This window comes from Ammodytes marinus (assembly GCF_949987685.1).
Source record: "Ammodytes marinus genome assembly, chromosome: 4".
NCBI lineage: Eukaryota > Metazoa > Chordata > Actinopteri > Uranoscopiformes > Ammodytidae > Ammodytes > Ammodytes marinus.
In genome coordinates, this window is record NC_137233.1 from 24,485,129 (window position 1) to 24,509,255 (window position 24,127).

The following is a 24,127-nucleotide window of genomic DNA, read 5'->3' on the forward strand; positions in this document are numbered from 1 at the left end:
GCATGCAGCTAGAGTGTGGAGGACCTTATACTTATGAGTTGCATCTGCCAACATGCAGCCAGATGAAACAAAAAGCAACACAGTTATAAAATAGCACCAACATGCAACCAGATAACTTTTTGGTTATTTTCAAGCTAGTCTCTAGTCTAGAACAACTAGCTAATTTTCTTGTAAAAACATGGTTTCAGCAGCCAGAAATGGGTTCGATTGCATTTAATGGATTTGTGCCTCCGATTGTTCAGTTTCAGTATTAAATGTTCTACTGGTTTTCAATAGCTTCCTAAATCATGTTTGACAAAAGTGAAACTAATATCTGCTGCGCTGCCGTGGCAGAGCAGAGACGGACGAGCCCTCCACCAATCAGATTGCTCCGGCTGAAAGACTGCCCGACGCCGACTGAACATGTTGAATCGGCTGTAAAAAAGAACACACCAAACAGATTTGTGTCCCCGCCCCCTCCAGACTCTCCAACCATGTCCGACGCCCGATTATCGGGCCGGTGTGTCCTGGCCTTAGATTCCAGGTCAGGGAACGCGTGTTTGATCAGATTTGTTCTACCTCACATAAGACTGAGTTCATTTCGGGCTTTGCTACCCAGCAATCCCTTGCTTTCACTGAGAGTTGGATTACACCCACTAAAGGCCAGGACACACCGGTCCGACTACCGACCGTCGCCAGAAATGGGAGTCTGCCGATTCAGGCAGCTCCATTCTCCCTGACGCGGTTAAAAAAGTGCGAAGAACACACCGAGCCTACTACTGACTTGCCGTACGTTCTGCACTTGCGCCGGATGAAATTAAGTAGGCTGTTATCATAACATAGGCCGTCATTATAACGGAGAGAATGCATGCTGCACACACACCTGTGTCCGCTCCCCGCCCAAACTACCTTGACTATTTCTGAAAACATGTGAAAACGTCATGCACGGACAATCTAATGTTGTGTGCTGATTGTGTTTAGCCTACATAACAATCCGAACATTCTCCGATTCTGTTGAAAGTTTAAACATCCTAAATCATGTTTGACAAAAGTGAAAGTAATAGGCCTATCTGCCCCGCTGCCGTGGCAGAGCAGAGACGGGCTAGCTCTCCACCAATCAGATTGCTCCAGCTGAAAGACTGGCCGACGCCGATTGAACATGTTGAATCGGCTGAAAAGAAGCCCGACGACATCTACGACGGCCGACGTCACCGAACCATAGATAGCCTAGTGCACCGAACACACTAAACAGATTTGTTTCCCCGCCCCCTCCAGACTCTCCGACCACGTCGGACGCCCGATTATCGGGCCGGTGTGTTCTAGCCTTAACACATCCACAACTGCCGCTTTCTCCTCTGCCTACTCTTTCACCCACACACCCAGACCCACTGGTAGAGGTGGGGGTACAGGGCTGCTTATCACCCCCATGTGGAGTTTTACTTTACTCCACTTTCTTTTGAATTCCATGCTGTGACTGTAACTGATCCGGTTCAATTAAACATTGTAGTAATCTACCGCCCACCAGGTCCTTTGGGTGAGTTCTAGGAGGAATTAGACGTCCTCCTTTCAAACATCCCTGAAAACGGCCCCTGGTGCAGGTTATGGTTATGGTCCGATAGCAACAGCTCCGGTTAGCATGAAGACTCGGTAGGCAACTTTTGGGATTCTCCTCACGGTACTTTTATTACACATTGACCATATCAAGCCAGGTCTCTACGGCACTATATCTATTAAGCATACATGCGTTCAGGAACCGAGATTCCTGCCTACACCAATATAAAAACAGGAGACTTCACTCGTAGACTGCATAGTTACTCGTAGCAGAACGGAGGAGCACATGCACTTCTTCTTCATGTTCAACATTACATTCCACAACAAACAAAGGGAGGCGCCACCTAGTGGCGCTACAGTTATAAAACCGACTGTTACAACCTGTCCGTCGGAACATTCGCACCCTCTCTCCCTCTTCTCTGTTTTATGTATTCTAATCTTGCCCCTGTAAAGCACTTTGAGTGGCCTTGTGTCTGAATTGTGCTATATAAATAAACTTGCCTTGCCTTGCCTTCTCTGGTTTCATCTGTTCTCTTAGCCTCCCTTTATCCAACTCTTTCTCACTCATGCATCCTAACTCTGCCTCAGATACTCTCCTCTCTACTCTATCCTCCTCTCTTGACTCTCTCTGTCCTCTTACCTCACAGAAGATACGTCAGTCCTCACCAGCCCGGTGGTTGTCTGACTCAGTGCGTGCTGAGAGAACCACTATCAGACCAAAATTCAATCCTCCTTTTCCAACCCCAAAAAACTCTTCTCTATCTTCTCTAATCTCCTTGACCCTCCCAGTTCCCCGCCTCTTCCTTCTGGACCTTTCTGCTGCTTTCGACACGGTAAACCACAAAATCCTCATTTCCTCACTTCATGGCCTGGGTGTCTCAGGCTCTGCACTTTCCCTGCTCACATACTACCTCAATGGCCGCACCTACCGGGTAACGTGGCGAGGATCAGTGTCCAAACCTTGTCCACTCACAACTGGGGTCCCTCAAGGATCCGTCCTGGGTCCCCTCCTCTTTTCTCTAGTCTGTACACCAACTCTCTCGGTTCTGTTATTCACTCACGTGGTTTTTCCTAACACAGCTACGCAGATGATACTCAACTCATTCTCTCCTTTCCCAAGACTGAAACACAGGTAGCGGAACGAATCTCTGCCTGTCTGACTGACATCTCTCAATGGATGTCCACACACGACTTGAAACTCAACCTTGACAAGACCGAACTGCTGTTCCTTCCAGTTAAGTTCGCTCCCACCCTTGACCTTAATATCACCATTGACAACTCTGTGGTAGTCCCTACCATGACTGCTAAGAGCCTGGGCGTGACACTCGTTAACCAAGTCCCCCTCACTGCTAACATTGCTGCAACTACCCGATCGTGCAGATACACACTGTACAACATCAGAAGGATCCGTCCCCTTCTACCCCAGAAGGCGGTGGAGGTTCTAGTCCAGGCACTTGTCATCTCACGCCTAGACTACTGCAACTCCCTTCTGGCTGGTCTGCCTGCATGTGCTATCCGTCTACTTCAGAATGCAGCAGCTCGACTGGTCTTCAACTTACCAAAGTTCTCTCACACTACACCACTCCTCCGCTCCCTTCACTGGATACCAGTAGCTGCCCGCATCCGCTTCAAGGTACTGGTACTTGCGTACCGTGCAGTGAACGGATCAGGCCCAGCCGGCAGCCTACATCCAGGACATGGTCAAACCTTACACCCAATCTCGTCCACTGCGCTCTGCATCTGCCAATCTGCTCCCTCACTCCGAGGGTCACCTAGTCACTCGACTAAATCGACTGTTTGCTGTCTTGGCTCCACAATGATGGAACGAGCTCCCCATTAACATCAGATCAGCTGATAGTTTACACATCTTCCGCCGTAGCCTTAAAACACATCTCTTCAGACTGCACTTCGACAATTAAAAAAAAAAAAATTGTGCTTGATACATCTCCATGTAGCACTTACATGTGGCACTTTGTAGTTTGGTTTATTTGAAGCTATAGTAGGCCTACTTGTGGGATTCTTGTTGTTCTGAGTTTGTACTTTCATGGTTGAATTCACTTAATGGAAGTCGCTTTGGATAAAAGCGTCAGCTAAATAAAATGTAATGTAATGATGGTACGGAAAAAAACACTGATGTTCTAAAACACGAAACAAATTTGACACAAAGGAAAAATAAATACGGAATAGATAAGCAATACATACAGAAATAAAAGAATAGGCTACAAAATGAAAATAATTAAACATGGACGATTCGATAAGAATATGTGGATTTTGTACCTCATTAACATATGCACACAGAAATAAGGCAATAAAAGTTATTCGCACTACAATAATTTACACATAAAACAACAAACTAATAAATGTATCAGCTATCAAGGTAGTGTATTACATCCTTTATTGGAAAAGCATACATCGTGATAATTTACCTCCATAACTTGCCTGGGATGTCTCCTGGCCTGTTGCATAAATGTGGAATAAAGATATCCAGGATGATTGATAAAGCCAGCCTTGACAAAGTCTAACCTGGGCACTTTGGATTAGTCAGTTGCATAAACGCCAATCCAGGGTGAAAAGGGGCTGCTTTGTCAAGCCAGGTGTAAGTAATTATGTTAAGTGCCAGCCCACAGCTTTCAGAAGTAGACCCAGAGATCGAACAGATTTACTGATGTAAAAATGGAAAAGACGGCCCATTTTCCCACAATGCCTCGCTAGTTTAAACCATAAGTGAGGGTGCTATTCATTTCATACAGGACATGTACTCTCTGCTGAATGATCTTGAAGCCCTTGTATTGATTAATGCTAAAATAGTTGACAGTGAGCTGTCTGCAGGTGCATCTAAAAAATAGATTATCATGGAAAGTCCATACAAAAAGTGTAACTCCTTCATTACACAGTGAAATATGTCAGGCCTTTTTTTGGATGATTGATTGATCATTGAATAAAAAATCCAGTATCTCAAAATATTAGAATATTACATAAAACCAATCAAAAAAAGGATTTATAATACAGAAATGTCGACCTTCTGAAAAGTATCTTTATTCTAGATTAATTTCACTTCATGTGTAATGAATCTAGAATATATTTAAGTTTCACTTTTTGAATTAAACTACCGAAAAAAGGAACTTTTCACTGATATTCAATTTTGTTTTAGACGCAACTGTATATGGTGTTAAGTACAAAGTAAATTTATTTGACCCACATTTGCAACGTCATCTGCCCTCGATAATCAATTGTATAAATATAGCCTGCAATATGAACAGACTATCACATAAATTATTATAATTTATACAATTTCATCTTAATCTAATTATAATTAAGTTAATTATAAATTGTTCATGTTAAATAAACAAGAAAAGGAAGAACTATTTAACTAAATGACAAGGCAGTCTTTTATGTGGTACTTTAAAACAGGCTAATGAAAATAAAGCAGTACACAGAAGATCATGGAATTACTGTTAAACACCTTAATTTCAGATCAGAGTGACAGCTGGCTGAACCAATCAGGCAACAGAATAAGGCGACCAGGCTAAACGTAAAGGATAAATCTCCATGGTAATTTATGTCTTTCCGCTTTTATGCAACCGGATGGATAACCAAAATATCCTAGGTTAATCCCTTATCTTAGTTTTATGCAACAGGCCCCTGGTTTAGCTTAAAGGTACGAACACACTGCACTCCGCGGCGCGGCGGTTGTGCGCAAAATACATTGACTTTCTATGTAAACTCGCCGCGCGGTGTGCAGTGTGTTCGCACCTTATGAGTTACCTTAACAGCTGCAAGACACTGTGCTTTCCCACATTAAAATGCACAGTCAGCTATACCTTGCAAACATGTCAAAAACATCCTCATAAAATAATCAGGAGTACCTATCACAGTCACACTTTCTGTCACTCTCCTTTAACTTTAAAGAGGGACAGCAGTCAAAAAACTATGCACACTATAGCACATGCATCGCGCACGCACGCACACACACACACCTGGTCCACAGTCACTTAACAGTTTAGAGGTCTACGCATGTCAAATTCTTCACATCAGAGCCTGCTGAATGCTTCTCCATGCCTGAAGGTCTTGAGCTTGTCATAAAACTGTCACAAAAAATAAATCAAACCAACAAAACACCCGCTTGTAATTACACTCAGGCACATTATTGTAACAAAAAGAAATACCACACAAACACAAAAGGAAAGATAAAGGTTTTGGTGAATGGGAAATTGTGCAAGATATCTTGTCTCCCTTTTTGGAGTGAAGGAATAAAGAACACTTTTGGAACAAGCATAGTCACCTTTTTGGCCTAAAAAAATACCACTCAACTTAAAAGAAAACTTAAGACATTGAAAGAAAAACACAAGTTCAGAGAACATCAGTTTAACGGACTGCAGTCTTGTGTGTACAGAATGGAAGTTGTAGTGTGGGGCTTGCAGTCCTACAGGCGTAACAGTTAAAAGGACTCAGTCAGAAGATTAAAACCAATAGAAGGTTTCTGCAAGCATTAATGTGCTCCCTTTGACACAAGTAACATTACATACGAGATATGCAGCAGTTAAGTGTTTAACTTAGCTGGAAAGTCTTAAAAGTTGCATCCATACTGTGACTCAACACGGACATAATTTTTCCTCTAAATCTGAGGTCTGTCCAACTGCACACACCCTCACATACAAACCAGGCCTTGGTGGTACATCCACAGGGGGAAAACAAAGAACAACGTTTACATGGAATCTACATAACGAATACAATCACTTTAGAGGAAATGTGAGACCATCGAATGCAGCCGACTTCTCGTCCAGTATTGTTTGCAGGAAGTTTGGCTCCTTTGCGGCTATTTAGGGATCTGTCCAGGCAACCGCATCCTGGACCAAGTCCAAACAGTATGAAGCAAGTGTTAACATTTTCATATAATACGTGCATAAAGGATTTAACAATTTTACTCAAAGTGTCTTTGAACACTTACCACGGTAAGTGCCATGTCAAAACACAAGAGTGATCGAAAGTACCTGTTTAACTGCAAGAAATATCTCCCAGTGTGTCAATTTTAATCCCAGGTTAAGCAGAAGTCCTCCTGGAGTCCACAGCAAAGAGAATTCTGTTACAGTATATTCTTCTTTCATCAAAGGGCAGCCATGTTTGCTAATATTGTGCCAACGCCAATGGCTGATACAGAGTGTGTGGCAAAGGGGAATGTATATGTGGGCCTGTGAGGTGAACAGCTACCAGATGAAATGTCCTGGTAGGCAGATAGGTCAAACAGGGATCCCCATGCGAAGCTTTTTCTTTTTAACGGTCTTCATGCCAGTAAGCCGACGGACATCATCCTCATCCGACTCATCCATTTCATCGTCTGCTGAGAAAAGGATCTAAGAAAGGTGAAAGAGAGACAGACAAATATAAGGCGAAATTTGCTGAGGGGGTGGCATGTTCAAGGTAACCCTAAAGAGGCATACCATGGTTTCATACAGATGGACGAAAAAAGAAAACTACAGGAACTAATTACAAGTAATTTAAAAAAAAGTCTCTGTAATGTGGGAGGCTTAACTGAGAAACAATGTTTGTGTTGCAGAACAAACATTATCTCTTTATATACCAAATTACTGGGAATTCCTACTGTTACCATTTATGATCAAGTTGCTGTTGGAAGTTTAGATGATCCATCTCTCACCTCACAATAAATAATATTTTGTTCCCATATATGCATTCATATGCAGCAGGGTGACCTGGTTGTGGGTTTGCATTCTACTGATGATACAAAGACCTCTTGTGCGTATGTATGTGAATGTATTTGACCACTGAATGTACCGTTGCTCAACTTTTATCCTAATAAAAAGATACTTAAAAAATGACACGCAGCCCAATGATTATAATGTTTTAAAGCACAAACCTCTTTTGCCGCTTATAGCTCTTGATAAGTCCATGGTTAAGTCATGCATTAGCTTGAGCAAAATGGTAAACAAATACAACAACAGTGGCAGATATATATATTCAGCCAACCTGAAAGAGTTGGAGCTCATTGCTCAGATGAATGGGCAAAAATACCAGTGGAGGGGGTGCCTTTAGCTCAGTTAGTAAGGCGTCCCCCTCCCGGGCCCAGCAGCAGACCCGGGTGCGATTCCCACCCGCGGTCGTTCTCTGCACGTCACTCCCCTCTCTGCCCCATTTCACCTCTGTCTCTCTGCACTATCAATAAAAAGCATAAAAATGCCCAAAAAATATCTTTAAAAAATAAAATAAAAAAAAATACCAGTGGATAGATGCAAAAAGCTGGCCGGCAATTATAGCAGTGTTTCCCCTACCATTGTACAGGCCTGGCGGGGACGCCAGGCCAACGGGACCCCCCGCCAGGCCAACAGCAGCCTGACTTAAAAAAAGATATATATATATTTTTTAATCAATTTCTCATTGATTCCGTAATAATCATTTGCGAGCGTCTGCGCGGCACTGTCGGTCTACCCCTCGTGTGCGCCTGTCTTTACAACCTCTCGTTTGATCATCCCATCAGCTGATCTGTGTGTCTGCTTGTGTGTGTGTAGTCTGCGCACGGCGGGCGCGATGCGCGTGTGCATTTGGTGCGCACTTAAACACGGAAGCCAATGAGCAGGAGCATGACTAGCAAGCAAACGCTGAACTAATGGCAAAAATAAAACCAGCGCCTGCTCTATGGAGATAGTAAGGACTCAGTAACAGGGACGTTGAACAGGAAAAAGTGCTGAGCAAAACTTAGAAAGTTAAAATCGCTACGTCGCCGTGGCAACACAACCAATCTGTATCAACAGCAGAGACAACGCAGAAAAAAACGGCATGCACTCGTTTCAGTAAGTTTACAGAAGTGCCACACTGCTACTGCCTTTGACATTCTCAGAAAAGCATTCATTTATTTTCAAGGGACATATTAATTTATTGTTTTAACTGTTAAGTTATCTTGAAAACAGCAGGCTAGTGTAGGCCTACAAGCTGTATTTCTTTGTATTTTCAATGCTACTTTATTTTTATGTTTTAAATTGAGGAATAGGCTAGATGAAATATAATGGTCGGAATAGGGAATTTGCCTTATGTAGCACACATGTTGATAGGCTAATCATGATGTGTAGCCTATGTTAATTAATTTATTTTCAACAAGGCTATTTGCATAAAAAAAATAAAGAAAATGTTTCAATAGGCTAGCTTCAAGGTGAGGTGATTCAGATTATTCCAGAAATGAGTAGGCCTACTAGACAGGACCTGTCTATATTAGATCTTAGTGTTTATTGTTTTTTATTGAAATCCATGTGTTTTTCTTCAATAGTTTGCATAGCTTGTGTCTCCAAATTATTACAGAAAATTGTTATAGGCAGGACATATGACAGTTGTTTACAGAGCACAGAATTAGTGCACCAGATTGATGCATTTAACTTTAAAAAGGATAAGGTTCTCTTCTGCAGGGGCATGCCCCCGGGCCCCCCACTAGAAGGTCCATTCTCACCCAGCAGGATCTAAAAATCCTGTGAGAAACACCACATGTACAGTACAAACGTACTGAATGTGAAAGCATAACCCTATGCCCTCATTTTTAACGGGCTGTCAAATGGGGTTCGTTTTGGCCAATTTCTTCTAGAAATTTGGTACGCACGCGGCGCGCATACTCTTTATCAGCTCTTACCACCGGGCCTAAAAAACATTCTAGGGGAAACACTGTATAGGAAGCGTGTGATTGCTGTAATAGCCAATAAAGGCTTTTCTATTGACTATTGAGAAGGGTATGAATCATTTTGGACATGCCCATTTTTGTTCAAATGTTAATAAAAAGCTGAAAAATATTTTTTTCCACAATGATGCCTCTTGTACATCGTCTTATTATCTTTTGGGAGAAGCCTAGTCATTTCCAATCAAGAAAAAGCTTGCTGGTTTCATAAAAGTAACTAAGTCAAAATTTGCCAGGGGTATGAATAATTATGGTTTTGACTATATATTCTCATAACTGAATAAAAAAAAAACCCTCACAGGAAAATTGGATCCCTTGACCACTTTGTGAAGCTAGAAAGCTACCTGAAACGTTTGTTAGAGTTATTCAATACTAAGAATTGCATTTAGAAAAAATATGTTTTGTAAAATAACTACAGGCTCTGCAGATGTGATCAAAACCCCTTCCCCAGAAACTGCATAGTGCACCTTTTAACATTCACGAATGCTACAATACCAGCCTAAAGACAAAAAGTAATAATAAGGAAAGGAAAAGAACGAGCTAGCCAGGAGTCGAACCTAGAATCTTCTGATCCGTAGTCAGACGCGTTATCCATTGCGCCACTAGCCCGCCACACACTCCTCCCCCTGCAGAAACCAATTCATCTTTCAGCACAGCACAGCCCATCCCCCACTGCAGTGTGCCTGAGAGCATGCTCTCTGTGTCCAGCTGCAGCGCGCAAGCAGGAAGTGAAACAAACCATGAGGCTGGCATTTGTTTGCATAAAATTTACCATTCTTACGTTGAACTACCTTCAAGCTTGACATTTATTTAACATTTAAAACCTTTCAGACATGTGGCCCTCTGACGAGAAATACAAATTATGTTAATGACAGTATGAACACTGTGTTTATAAATATATATATTATCGCTGGGCAATGCACATGTGACAACTTCTGCTGGTCCTTTTTTTTGCAACACTGTAGGCCTACCTGCTGTGGCCATTGACCTGTCAAAAAAGATTTCAGGGTCAGTAAACCATTAACCTTCCTAATTGACAGTGTTGTGTTTTAACAAAGAATTAATCATGAGTTAACATGTGTCAAGGTATTTTAGAAAAATATAAAAATAAATTTAACCCACTTTTCTTACTGAACATTTCTCTATTTATAATTGTCCTACAAATATTTAATATTTCACACTTTTAACATGATACTTAGGCCCTGTTCTCACGGCAACACGAAACGGTGCAAACGCGGAAAAATTCCCGCGGCTGCACTATATCATGTACATGAAAACAGCAAACGCAGGCATGAAACCGCAAGTTTTTGAGATCACCTCCCAGGGAGGATTTTTTGGAAAACACAACGGTTTTGGTTTCTTGTAAACACCGAAACCATTTCCCCTGGTAACACTGACGCCAAGGCTCCACCCTCACACATGCGCATTGCGTTTGGAGATAAATGGGCATGCGCCGTCTTTGTAGGTCCATGTGCGCCAGTTGGAAAACAACAACAACAATGGCGGATCACCGAGCTGTATTCGCTGTGCTGTTGCTGATGAGTTTGTTATCGTGCCTACAACGACAATCGCTCCTAACAAAACTGGTCGCCATGTTTGTTGTTGTTTTTCACAGAGCTGAGAAAAATAATCGTTCTTGCGCAGGCGCGCCTTTTTATTCAATTCTTACAGCCGACACCGGATGCACCCAGAACCTTGTACCGCCAACTGCTGGCCTGGCATGCTTACTACATCGATTTCGTCCCGTTTCCTCTGAAAACATGTGTACGGGTGAAGATGTCAGATAAATTGTGTCTGAACAGGGTTTTTAAAAAAAAACTAAAACGGGAAAACTCACGTTTTCACCGTGAGAACAGGGCCTTAGGGCGCACTCACACTAGGGCCGTTTGCCTGTTCCGTGCTGCAGGAAGATTCACTTTTCTTCATTGCATTTCTTTTTTCTTTGATGGTTCAGCCCCGTTATCAGTCATTATGACGACAAATAACTGTCTCAAACAAGGCTCCCGCTCCCCTTCCTTCACCTGGAGGGATAGGCTTCTCAAATCGCGTTGTTGCGCCACACTGAAATCTGCGACCAGAACGGATGTGACCATAGAGCCTGCACGCGTGAACCGAAAATCGGACTGGGTGTGCGACCAGACCAAACGCAGTAATAAAAACTATATAAAAACGTCTTTCTTTGCACTGATGGTCTCCTTTGCTGTTAAAGGTAATTTATGATTATGTGAGGAAACATGAGGCTGTTTAAAAGATATTTAAATGTTACTCGGAGCTGCTTTAATCAAATTATTGCTTCACTTCACAAGTGCATTTTAACAACCATAATACGTTAAATCACACTACACAAAATGTTCAGCTAAACAGAGTGCTTCAGTATCAAGAAAATAGGTGAAGTGCTCACCACTATGTCACTAAGAATAGGCCTACTGCATTTACAATTAGCAATTATCTTAACTATTAGCATTAGCTAACATTTAGCGCAGCAGTAGCGCATTATTATATCTCCAACAACCAGCAATATTGATTAGCCGCTTGCCTAGCTTTAGCAACATATTTAAAACATTAAAGATTACACAAGGACATGATGTGCACCAAAGTACAGTGAAACATTGGAAATCCTTCTTGTAATTCCGTTTTTTAAGTAAGAGGCCTAATTAGCATGGGACATATTTCTCTCCAAGAAACACAACAGATTAGCATGTGACACGTGCTACTCACCGGAGTTTCAAACTTTAAAGACATTAATAACTCACAGGAGTTATCTTCCGTCTCAGAACGTAACCTAATAAAAGAGCAACTTTTTTCACAAATACGAATTATATGACTGAATTAATCTGCTCGTTTGCAGTGCACCTGCTGGTGTTGCGACTAAATGTGACCCAAGCAAAAGTGGCATGAGGACCTCACGTGCCACTTTACACAATATAATGACACAGTGTCAAGCGCCCTCTACTGGAGAAAACATACAATTGCATCCCTAAACAACATTGATTTAGTAGCCCTTTATTTCACTTTGGTTACAAGTTATTCATGAGCAAGCTAAGGTTCAGAATGAACACACTGCTTAAGTTACAGCATTAACTGTGCAAAAACACTTGTTTGGACTAATGTTTGTCCTCATCTTAGTTAAAGAAGAATAATAAGTTAGATATTCCCAACAGTTTCTCTTGACTCAGGAAGAATAATGGGGTTTCTGTGCACCACTACCACCTCTAACGGCAGTAATGTGGTATTTCAACAACTTTTAAATGGCCATATTCACAGATGTCCCTGGTGGTCTAGTGGTTAGGATTCGGCGCTCTCACCACCGGGTTTGATTCCCGGTCAGGGAACTTGCTTTTACAGGTTCCAAGAATTCGGTATCAGAAACACTGTGGTATTTTAGACTCAGAGGGCTGCATTACATTCTAACATGTAAACAAGACATCAGACACACCTGTGTGGTGTGTGTGGAGCAGAGCTCTGGATTGGGCTCATTTGATTAACAAGCTTATAAAATAACTGGGGACCATGACCTAGGCGACTGTAACAGCTGTTTATCTTCAGACTGAGGTTGTGCTGGACTACCACCAGATAAGCCTGTCCATACCAGGGTGCCATTCAGTACAGGAGACCAGGAACAGCTTGTCATACTGAGACAGAGTATCAGAAACTCACGAGAGGCCTTTTAGAGTAAATAAAGAGGGGAGAGGCTGTGTGCTACATCTGTGCCAATTCCTATTCACTTCGTATTGACATGGTCAACTCTGAAGTCTTGTTTGTTGATCAACTGTGTTTTATTAATAAAGACTGACACTATTCAGCTGATGTGTCTTACAGCTGTGTTATTACAATGAGACTTACCTCTGACTCAGAGTCATCATGGGACAGAGCTCGTCTGTAGCGCACCTTGCTGTTCCCCCGTGAGTCCTCCTCTCTCTCCTCGAGCTTTGCTTTTGTCCTGTGCTTTTTCATTAGGAAATTATCTACCACCCAGAACATCAGAGCCTAAAAGAAGAACACAAGCTATGATGATGAACAGAAATCATTTCATGTTATTCACCAACACTGTAACATCGTTTTTTACATTCATATACACACAAGACAATGGCTACCATATGAACAAACTAGGGCTGTCAAAATGAACGCGTTAACGCAGGGTGATTAATTTCTGGAATTAACGGCGTTAATTTTTTTAACGCATGCGCAGAATGATCCGCCCCGTACATCCCACCGGCTCTGTACTACAGTCATCTAACGTTGTGGCTAACCCAGGATCAGTAGCTGCGCGCGGCCAAACATAGCAGCACATTAGCCCGTGCCTTGTTTTAAAGTTTTAAACTGCTAACGGTCACGTCTGTGTCGGGGGCATAGATAGTAAATAAAATCAACTGCCGCGGCTGGCAGTTGATGTCGGGAGCAACAGGAGGAGAAACATTGTCCACTCTGTTCAGAGCCCGCGAGGACACAAACGTCTGCAGTTTTCAGAGGTGTGTGTGAGTAGACATCAACATAACGTCGGCTTCCTGGCACAAATGAACAGTCCCCTAGGATGTGGTCGCGTCTACAAACGCACGCACGCTCGCACACACGCACGCACAGACACACACACCGCGGACTGTAATCAAGTTGTATTTAAGAATGCACAACCTATAGGTTCACCAAATAAATGGCATTCTATAGCCTATCCTATATTTGCCCAAAGACATAGTAAAGAGACAGACCAATTGAATTATGGTTTGGTTTAAATTTATTTTCAGTATTAAAACCATAATTTTCAATTAATAAACATAGCCTACTAATTTTAAATGTACATATCCACCTTCTGTCATTTATCTTTCCGTTGATACAACAATATACAGAGAAAATTCGAATTTTTCGAATGGTAAAATTAATGGTTATTAATCCACAGAATCCTGTGATTAATCTGATTAAAAATTTTAATCGTTTGACAGCCCTAGAACAAACATAATGTAACCTATGACAGCATCTCACTTGACAGCTGTAATATCAGGGTGCTTTTCTTTGCACCCTGATATTACAGCTGTATAGATTACACATAGTAATGGCAGACTTACGTTGATGAAGAAAGGAACAATGAGCATGACGATGGCCAGTTCCAGTTCAGGATTAGCTATAGGGTTGAGGAGAGCTAGCTGCAACACACAGAAGAACAGACATAAGCATACACAGCAACACACCTACATCATATACAAGGGATTTTTTTTTTCATTTTATACATAATTATTAAGTTATGAAATGTGCATGTTTCTTGCTGTTTTTATTGAATTATTTGCCAGAACATTAAAAGTCAAGTTGAAAATAGAAAGCTAGCCCTAACACTTACTAGACCCTATTTTAAAGTAGTGACCTAAGTCAAATGTTTCCTGCATGCATTGGTCTCATCTCCACATTGGGCAGAAGGGATATCCAAGCTAAAAACTATTCAAATTTCAGTAATGTCTTTCATCAATGGCTTTCTTCAGTTCATGTCACATAATCTTAACATATTTGAAGACTGACCGTCACTATTATGAAACATGAAATATCTTGTGTCACAGCCATCCATGTTGAAGTCCCAACTTCTATTAAGCATTAGATAACTCAAAGCTATTCTGAAACTTACACTTGTAAAAATTATTTTAATACTTTTGAGTACACTGTTGTCTCAATTAGCAGCAAAACAACTACCAATCATGATGATCCCTAATCTATGCTTCACTTTAAGGATGACGTTATAGTATGCTCTTAGTGTGATTATTTACTCAAAACGAAAATGTAGTCATTTCCATGTTTTTGTTGTTGTTGAAGCAATGAGACAATCCTAAGCTAGAGGAGCTGGTATATTCCACCGAGATGTTTTCCCGATACCTTTTGACTCTCAGGGTGTATTCACACTGGGAAAGTCCGCTAGTTCACTTGCTTTGGTCCAGACCAAAAAGAGTTTAGATTTTTTTTGTTTGGTGTGGTCCACTTTCATATTGCCCCTTTTGCAAGTGAACCAGCATCACGAAGCAAAACCACACATGATCTGAGGTCATTCATTCATTGGACAGACATTCTGGGGTGGAGAGAAGCTGAGAAGAGAACTGATACGATATGGGGTTAAAAATAACAAATAAATAAATAAATAGGCCTACATCTAGCATATAAATAAAATACAAAAAACATAAAATTAGTGTTGTTTCATATGGTTATAATATGTAGGCCTGTGTCAATGTGTGGCTTGTAGCCTACGATGTGAAACATAATATTTACTGTATTTTTGCTGCTGGACGCGCGGCTCGCGAGGAATAGGCTCAAGCTGACACACAGCTGATTTAGCAGTGTGTCAGCTGGGTGTGAGTTTGGCGCGGCTCAGCTCCAAACTGACACAGGGATAGTATTGACGGTACCGTAACATGGGATGCAAAGTAAAAACACGCACTTCATACAAAGCGCAGCGTGAACCTGTTGTCACTGTGCGGGAGACGCTCCCCTCTCCTTCATCTGATCGCTGAACATATCAGCATGTTTACGCGTCCTGTCTATCAAATGTAATATATTCGCTCGGGGCTCCCGGTTAAACCACAACTAATCTTCCTAACAATGGCGACAACAACACTTTCCTATAATGTGAAGCTGACAGCGATTTATTAAAAAAGAAAAGTCACAGTGCTTCCTGCAATTGGGTCGGATCGAGTCCGGCCAAATTCACACCACAAACGAACTGCAGCAGAGTGCGTTTTGAAGCGCATCGAGACCACCTCTTCAACTGGGTCTCGGAGCGTTTGTTTGGTCCGCCCCCGAGTGCGATTGCTGTATTCACACCTGTCTGAAAGATGCGCACCGAAGGCGGAAGTGCATCTGAGTTTGTTTCAACTGAACTAAACACGGCATGTGTGAATACACCCTCAGAGTTTATGTTCTGAGCACTGGTGGGTAGAACAGGCCATATATAAATGATGGACAATACAAAAAAGTGGACTATAAAACATGTATAAAACCTACACATTAAAGGGGAAGGACTGAGCACACTGACTATGGTATATCCCTAAAGTGTAAACAGACTATTGGTTTGACAGATCTTGTGCCTTCATCAGGAAATTAGAAAAGACATCAAAATAACTATTTTGACTCTGATAAAGTTAAACTAGCTATTACCATTTGATACGAACAATTAGGCAAACATTTCTGTATTCATTCTAGGTGCTTAAAAGGGACTCATTATCATGTTCAAGAGAGTAATGTATAGTTAGTGTTAATGCTTATGAGTTTTGTGTGGACCAGTACCACTATTACAGTTTTTTCCGATTGCTAAAGCACAGTGGGCACAACTGAAACCACAAGTGCAAAACTCTTAACACAGTGTTCATCACTAAAACCCATCAGTGCAATTCAGTTCATTTTGCCTCTAAAAGTCACTCACAGCAACAAAACTCTTCATACATGTCTCAAAACAAGCTCACCGGTGCAAAACACTGGCAACATGTTACAATGAAAAACACACATTGACACACACAACACACAGACTTAAAAAACACTAACAACAAGCAGCAAAACATAAAAGATGAACTTTTGATATTTAAAATCTTTGAGGTATAAATGATCTAAGGGATTTCAAATAAAACACTTTCATTAGAAAATACTGTAAGAGTAACATATTTCCATTTGACCGTACCATATTGTTTAGGTAAAACAAGAGTAAATGAAAACAGAGCAATTTGATTCAGTATCTCATGGCCTGAGTGAGTCCAACCTGACTTGCTACACAGTAGCTCCATAACTAGGACATTTGGACTGGACAACAGGCAATATTTTACTACTTGCTAGTCAGAGGATGGCATTGCATGTGATGTGGATAAGGCAATGTGCTTTTTGAAGCTTTTCTATTTTTATTTTCATGTGTCTAGATAAACTTTACAGTAGGCTAGCATATCAATATTTCAAAAAGTCTGTTTAAAAAAGATATACAATATAGATAAGATATAAAAAGATATTTTTAAATTCAAAAACCTTACAAAGTTCTAAAAACATCTGTGTTTTGCATAAAGCACATCCATGTATACTGTTGCTGCTTTGAAAGAGTAATTCAAATGGTGCATGTGTGTATCATATTGATGCTAAAAACTGTTTTGAAAAGGGAGTGTAAGGTTTGGTTTCAAGAGTTTCCTTTTGTGCAATACATACGAAAAACAAAAAAACAAAATGTAATAGAGTATAATCTCTCATACAGAGTGGGTGAGAACTGTTAGGTTCCTCCCTATCTTCAGCATTGAGCCTCACATTTTACAGTGATAAACAACATATCTTACATGTATTTTCTTTTTTCACTGTATGGAGGTATGTTTAGGGCAGCAAACCAGTCTGTGATTCAGTGGAACGCCACATTAACCCTGACAACTACAAAAACAGTTTCTTGCCCTTGATTTCTATCCTGGCGGATAATTAAAAAAAAAATTTGAATATTTAATTTTCAAGTTTTGTGCTTTTAGCTGAAATTCAATAAGCAATTTATTTTACATATTAGTAATATTCTTGGTAATATTCTTCCACAATTTCAATAAGGTAAATTTAGAATCCAATATTTTGTTTTGAATGTGTTCCTAAGAGTTTTGAAAACAGTGTCTTAGCAATTGAACATTTTGCCAGAAATACACAGTGTTTTGCAGGTTGTTCATTATGAATGGTAGAAGAGCTCTTGAGTTTTGGTCAATGAGGTTTCTGTATGCATTTTGTGTGAAATGAATGAGAAATGAAACACAGTTTGGAACACATGGACTTCTGTAGTGCGCACTGTGTTAAGAGTTTTGCACATGAGGTTTTAGTTGTGCCCACTGTGCTTTAGCAATCGGAAAAAACTGTAAATAAAGATTTTAACACTACAACAACTTTCCTCTGTCACATAAAAACATTTTTCAGAGCAGATCCTCCACAAGATCCCTGGTAGTCTAGTAGTTAGGCTTTATTGCTCTCACCGCCATGGCCAGGTTCGATTCCTAGTCGGACCTCTTTATGAGTCTTGAGTGCTGTACTAACAGAGCATCTTAACATGAACACATCAATCAATCAATCAATCAATCAAACTATATTTATATAGCACTTTTCATACAATCAAATGTAACACAAAGTACTTAATACAACTCCCCCCCCACACCCCCCACCCAGAGATATGCATACATGCAAAAACATTCCCCCTCCCACCCATCCAGTTCTCAGCCACTCCCTCTGTTCGCTGATTGGCCAGCCAAAAAATCTGCCCTAGAAAACCCGCGAATATACCTCGGACCCAGACTGACTACTGAAGGGAAATTAAAATTGAGCGGAAGTAGGTAGGTTGGCGGTGCCAGCCTAACAATACTCGGCAGTGTTTCCGCTAGAATTTTTTTTAGGCCCGGTGGTAAAAGCTGATAAAGAGTATGCGCGCGGCGTGCATACCAAATTTCTAGTAGAAATTGACCAAAAGTAACCGTATTATGGATGAGCCTCTTTTGACAACCCGCTACAAATTAGGGCATAGGGTTATGCCTTGTACATTTTGTGTTTCCCCTCAGGATTTTTTGAGACTGCTGGGGGAGTATGGACCTTCTAGTGGGCATGCCCCTGCGGAAGAAAACATTTAACTTTTTAAAGTTAAATGCATCAATCTGGTGCACTTTGAGAAGCTAAATCTGATTTTATTTTTTTTGCTCTGTAAACAGCTGTCATATATGTCCTGCCTAAAACAATTTTCTGGAATAATTTGGAGACACAAGCCATATAAACTATTGAAGAAAAACACATGGATATGAAAATAAAATACAATAAACACTAAGACCTAATATAGACAGGTATGTCCTGTCTAATATTAATTTCTGGAATAATCTGGATCATGAAACATTTCCTTTAATTTATCAAATATTAATTTAAAATAAATGAATTAACCTAGGCTACACATCATGATTAGCCTATCAATCAAAATAAGCCAAATTTCGTATTCCGACCATTAGATTTCATGTAGCCTAGTTCTCAATTTAAAACATAAAACTAAAGTAGCATTGAAAATATCAAAAAATAAAGCTTGTATGGCTACAATAACCTGCTGTTTTCAAGATAACTTGCTGCACTGTCTCAGCTGTTGATACAGATTGGTTGCCACGGCGACGTAGCGACTTTAGCTTTCTAAGTTTTGCTCAGCACTTTTTCCTGTTCAACTCCATATTATTGAGTCCTAAATATCTCCAGTGTAATGTCTGCTGGCTAGTCATGCTCCTGCCAGTTTCCCTGTTTGACATGTGCGCTCCGAATGCACACGTGCATCGCGCCGCGCAGACAATAAATAAATAAATAAAAAATTAATATATATATATATATATATATATATATATATATATATATTTTTATTTTTTTTAACTTTTTTTTTTTGCCAGCCGTTGGCCTGGCGGGCCCGCCAGGCCTGTATAATGATAGGGGAAACACTGCTCGACATTAGCAAAAACTGCCAAATATTTACAAATTATAGAAACAGGAAAAGTGAAGGTAGCTGACAGCGGAGCATGGTGAGTGAGAGGCAGGGTTGCTGCTCCATTTAGTCCATATATTACGTATGTGTGTGTTGTTTTTCATGGAAAATAAAATATATAATGCAGATAGGTTCAAAATATGGGATAGAGTGCTGCAATATTTTAAATATTTACTATTTGTCTAAAACTTAACATGACTTTGCAACATGAACAGGCACTTATTTCACCTGCAATCTTTCAAAAATTACTATTTTTCTGACCTTCTTCCACTGGGGGATGAGGAGAACCAGCATGATGAGGACTTTCTCAAACATCATGATAAGGATGTAAAGGATACACTGGCCCAACCACGCTGTGCATTGCACTGGCTCTCCTAGACACACACACACGAAAAGAGACAGATAACAGTTTTAATAAAGTGCTGAGGTATTCAGATAAATAGCCAATGTCAATATTAGATTTCATTGCTCTGGTGTTACACAAACTGTTTTGGGGACAAAAGAAGGCCCTGGCAATGCATGAAGTGACATTGCAGCACTGCAGTACTGAGAGCTGCTACTGCCCTCCAATGGGCATTACAGGCATTTCAAGAATGTGCTGGAGCTCCCACTTCAACACTGGGGGCGGCAGTGGCGAAGTGGGTAGGGAGTTCGCCTCTGGTGTGCAGAGTCGGAGGTTCGATCCCCCGTCTCCCCGCCACATGTCGAAGTGTCCCTGGGCAAGACACTGAACCCCGAATTGCTCCCGATAGTTAGCTTAGTTAGCTTAGCACCCTAGTGCTAAGCCTACCCTGCGTGGTAGCTGCTGCTATCGGTGTATGAATGTGTGTGACTGGGTGAATGTGTACAAAAACAATGTAAAGCGCTTTGAGTCTGTGATAAACGGAGATATAGCGCTATAAATGGACTTCATTTACCATACCACTAACTCACACTCCTCACCGTATTCTCCAAAGCGCAGAGACTCCCACTGCCTCCACTCTACAATAGCACTGACAGCTCTCACCCCAGCATAGATCAGCAACATGCCAAGCGAAGCATCCAACAAGAAATTAATGAGGTATCTGGCAGAAAAGGACAAGTGAATGTTATTTAAAACTACGGTTGGATCAGTCCTTCGAGTTAACAAAGTTTCTTGGAAGTTTATCCGTAACATGCTGAATCAGCTCCAGTTACACACAGGATTGACTTACAGTGAGCAGGGATCCTCCTCTGTGAGGTCTGACAAGTAGACATTAGCAAAGTGGATAAACAGCATCCCAATTGCCTGTTTTGATGTGTCCAGGAACCTGCAGAGAAACAGGACAGCTGATTCCGAGGCACTCCAGCGGGACTCTTTTGATGGCTTTGCAGAGAAATGATTTTAAGATGGCTCAGCAGCCGCCTTACCAGATCTTCCAGGGTCTCCTCTCATGTTTTGGCTCCCTGAAGCGTTTCACTGTTGAGGAAAAACAAAGATTTGAGGGATTTTAAAAACATATCATTCATACAAAAGCAGAGGAGCACGGATTCAATCAAACAGAACCTCTTTTGTTCGTATTTTATGAAGTAACAACCAATGAACGGCCAAAAGTCCAGTGAGCATTTTAATGGCTTTCGTTTACATGATTTAGTTGTTTAGGCCAACTGAAAATATTGCCTTGTTTATGATATGGGAAGGAGGGTTGACACATCCTCTTTTTGAGCAGCTAAATCATCACACAAGAAAACCTCATGGCAGACATTTGATTTGAAGTTAGACAGAGTGCATGATACAGGCTGAATATATCGATGAAGAACAAGAACTGAGCAAGGGCAACATGTTGTTAGTCACAGCGGAAGCAGAACAAGTGATCAAAACCACAACCTAACCCCTAGCTGTAAAATTATTTATCTGATAGCCTTCTTTTTAGACCACTGACAGGTTAACAAACATGTAGACGTTTCTTTCAAGTTGGCCAAAGGGACAAGTAGATAAGGCTCAAAAATTCTTCAGCGTTGGATAATCAAAAGCATAGACATAGTCTGACTTTAAATAACATAGTAGTAATAAAGTAAATAAGAAACTACAACAACTACTGCTGTGTCAATATGACTGCTACTCTGGGGCCTTATGGGTTTTCACTTGGATTAATCCATGTGTATAAAAGAGTCTGTCTTAATGCAAGAAGGGTCAACATTGACAGCAGTGACATGTCCAACACAAATAGAGCTCTTGCTGTTCTTCACAATAGTGACTTGTCTTCCAGAAGACACCCCCACTGCCATCTTCTCCTATGACACAGAGCTGCACGGCAGCTGGGACATTATGTTTTATCACTGGTTTACTTTCCTAACATCAGACGCAGATTCTAAACGCATTGTTTAAAGCTGCGATTCCTCACAAACCCCTTTTTTCACAGAGAGCACGTCAAACAATATCCTCCTTCAAAACTAGCTAAATACTGCAGACTTGTTGCCAAAACATTCACTTAAAAAGGCATTTTGTGTTTCCATGTCAAGTTATACTGTTATGCGAGCTGTGGCCTCAGTGTTGTGCACTGAGCACAAGTATGACTTCAGACTAAACACACCCTGCCTCAGATGGGTGTGATGTTAATGCAGGCCGAGGCCTCAACCTACTACTTCTGCTCAGAGATCTGCCTGGAGCAAAACAAGAGCACTAACATGCTGAACATTCCTCACTGCTGCGAGGCTGCAGGGACACACAAAACTGAGGCTGCGCCCATTATGTCACACTGTTATCAGTGCAGTGCCAAATGCTGCCTAGATGGAAGCGTGGGTCTAAACCCTTATATTAGTTTGATTCTTCGTTCTTCCTCCAATGCCAACACCTCCTCTCTTCTTAACCTAAAGCCACCTTAAACCAGATTTGGACTGGAAACAAACCTGTCCAGAGGATTCACAGGAAGAAATTGAACAAGAATGAGCTTAGTCCACAACAGTTGTTAAACATCAGGTTTGTGAAATGTAGTAGTAGGCCTGTGTATTTGAAATGCATACATACATACAGGCTCCAACAAACCACTCTTGGTAAAGATAAATGATTATTGTTTTTTTTCCTATGAAGCAGCTGTAGGGACGTGGTGTAATGCGTTTGCAGAAAGTCATTCTAAATGTATTGGAACATTTAGTTTTTCTCTGGAAATAAGCACAAGACAAGTGAATTGGAGCTGAGGCGCTTATTGCAGATTGACTGAGCCTCCAACACACAATAACCAATTCCTTTCAGGGGCCTAGTGTAGAGAGCTTTTATTCCAAGCACAAGCCACCAGCCTACTTCAAAAAGAGATTAAGTCAGATACAGTGTTGTCTTCCAAGACAAAAAGCACTTAGTGCTTTGTGCTACTGTTATAGACTCGAGCATGAGCTTACCAGCCGGGATCAATAACACAATTAGATTATAGGAGTGACGCTATTGGATAATTGTCCTCTCCATCAACAGCAGGAGACAGATATCTGACACACAGCAGACCGGTGGACATACTCACACATCAGCGTGCTGAAAGCCACCATCGCGAGGAGTCCTTGCAGGAAAATCCCAAACGAGTCCATTAAGGCGCCGTTCTCGCACCCACGGTTGTCAGTACTGACCGTCGGGCTGGAGGACACCGACGTGTTGGTGAAGGCCACGGCGGGCAGCCCTGCTCCTCCAGGACCCGCCGGTGAACCGTCTCCGAGCTGGGACAGCATGCTGGCACCACGATCAACAGCCATGCGACCGAAGAGCTGGTCGAGACTTAATTAATAAAGTCAAACACAGTCACCCCTCACACAGAACCCGTGAGCTCCCCAGCTCTTCTCCAGCAGTTGTTGGTCAGCTAATCGATTTGTTAAGCTGGACAGGTGAACGATGGTGACATCCTTTTCCTCCCAAACGAGAACTCATTCTCCGGCTACAGACCTCCACCCAGCCATTTACCGTTTGGTCATAACGGAAGAAAGGCTTACTTTACTTGTACTACCGTACTATGAAGCTGTAACCGATTCGTGTACACGCTTTTAACCAGAGCTGCAACATTATAAATCAGAGCTAAAGGTCCGTGCAGAACAGGATACAGTTTCTTTGCGCGAGCTTGAGTTTGTGAGCTAACATTTGTAGGCGATACAGCAGCTAAACGGCATATAGCTCTTCAGAAAGGCAAAAGCCATCCATTGAGAGCAGAAAATCACCCGACATACAGACGTACCTAGCGTCTGAGATGCTAGCATTACCTAAACATCTAGCTAGCTCTCCAAGCTAACTACTCATAAGCGGAAGCTAGGCTAGCAAACTTTTTTTTTCCCTTGCAGACGTGGAAAACAGCACGTGCATCGCTTCCACTCGACTCTAATGCATGTAAAACAGCTCGCCTGTATAGTATAAATAAATTGTGTATTAATAATTGCAGGTCACGGCTCTCGCTCATCCAGCTGCTTCCCTGCCCAGCAGTGCAGCATCATGTTGACAGACGTTGAGTCATGTGACCTGCGTAGCCACGAATGGCATG

General features: G+C 41.4%; 1 protein-coding gene across 1 annotated transcript; it reads right to left on the reverse strand.

Annotated features, from left to right (window-relative positions):
• Positions 1-3,838: 3,838 nt before the first annotated feature.
• On the reverse strand, positions 3,839-24,045 carry stimate (STIM activating enhance). The gene is made up of 8 exons (XM_080026123.1): positions 23,129-24,045; positions 21,048-21,096; positions 20,852-20,947; positions 20,601-20,722; positions 19,920-20,032; positions 14,257-14,334; positions 13,043-13,186; positions 3,839-6,881 (listed from the first exon to the last, which is right to left on the reverse strand). The coding sequence occupies exons 1-8, from the start codon at positions 23,352-23,354 to the stop codon at positions 6,768-6,770; spliced, it is 942 nt and encodes a 313-aa protein (XP_079882249.1). The 5' UTR covers positions 23,355-24,045; the 3' UTR covers positions 3,839-6,767.
• Positions 24,046-24,127: the final 82 nt, after the last annotated feature.

Bases quoted from the DNA above. Each gene is read 5' to 3' on its own strand.
- stimate (XM_080026123.1), bottom strand. From the start codon at position 23,354: ATGGCTGTTGATCGTGGTGCCAGCATGCTGTCCCAGCTCGGAGACGGT. The intron at 14,335-19,919 runs GTCAGAAAAATA...TGTGTGTTGCAG, and splicing joins TCATCCCCCAGTGGAAGAAG to CTAGCTCTCCTCAACCCTAT. The intron at 13,187-14,256 runs GTAAGTCTGCCA...TTCTTCTTTTAG, and splicing joins TTGTTCCTTTCTTCATCAAC to GCTCTGATGTTCTGGGTGGT.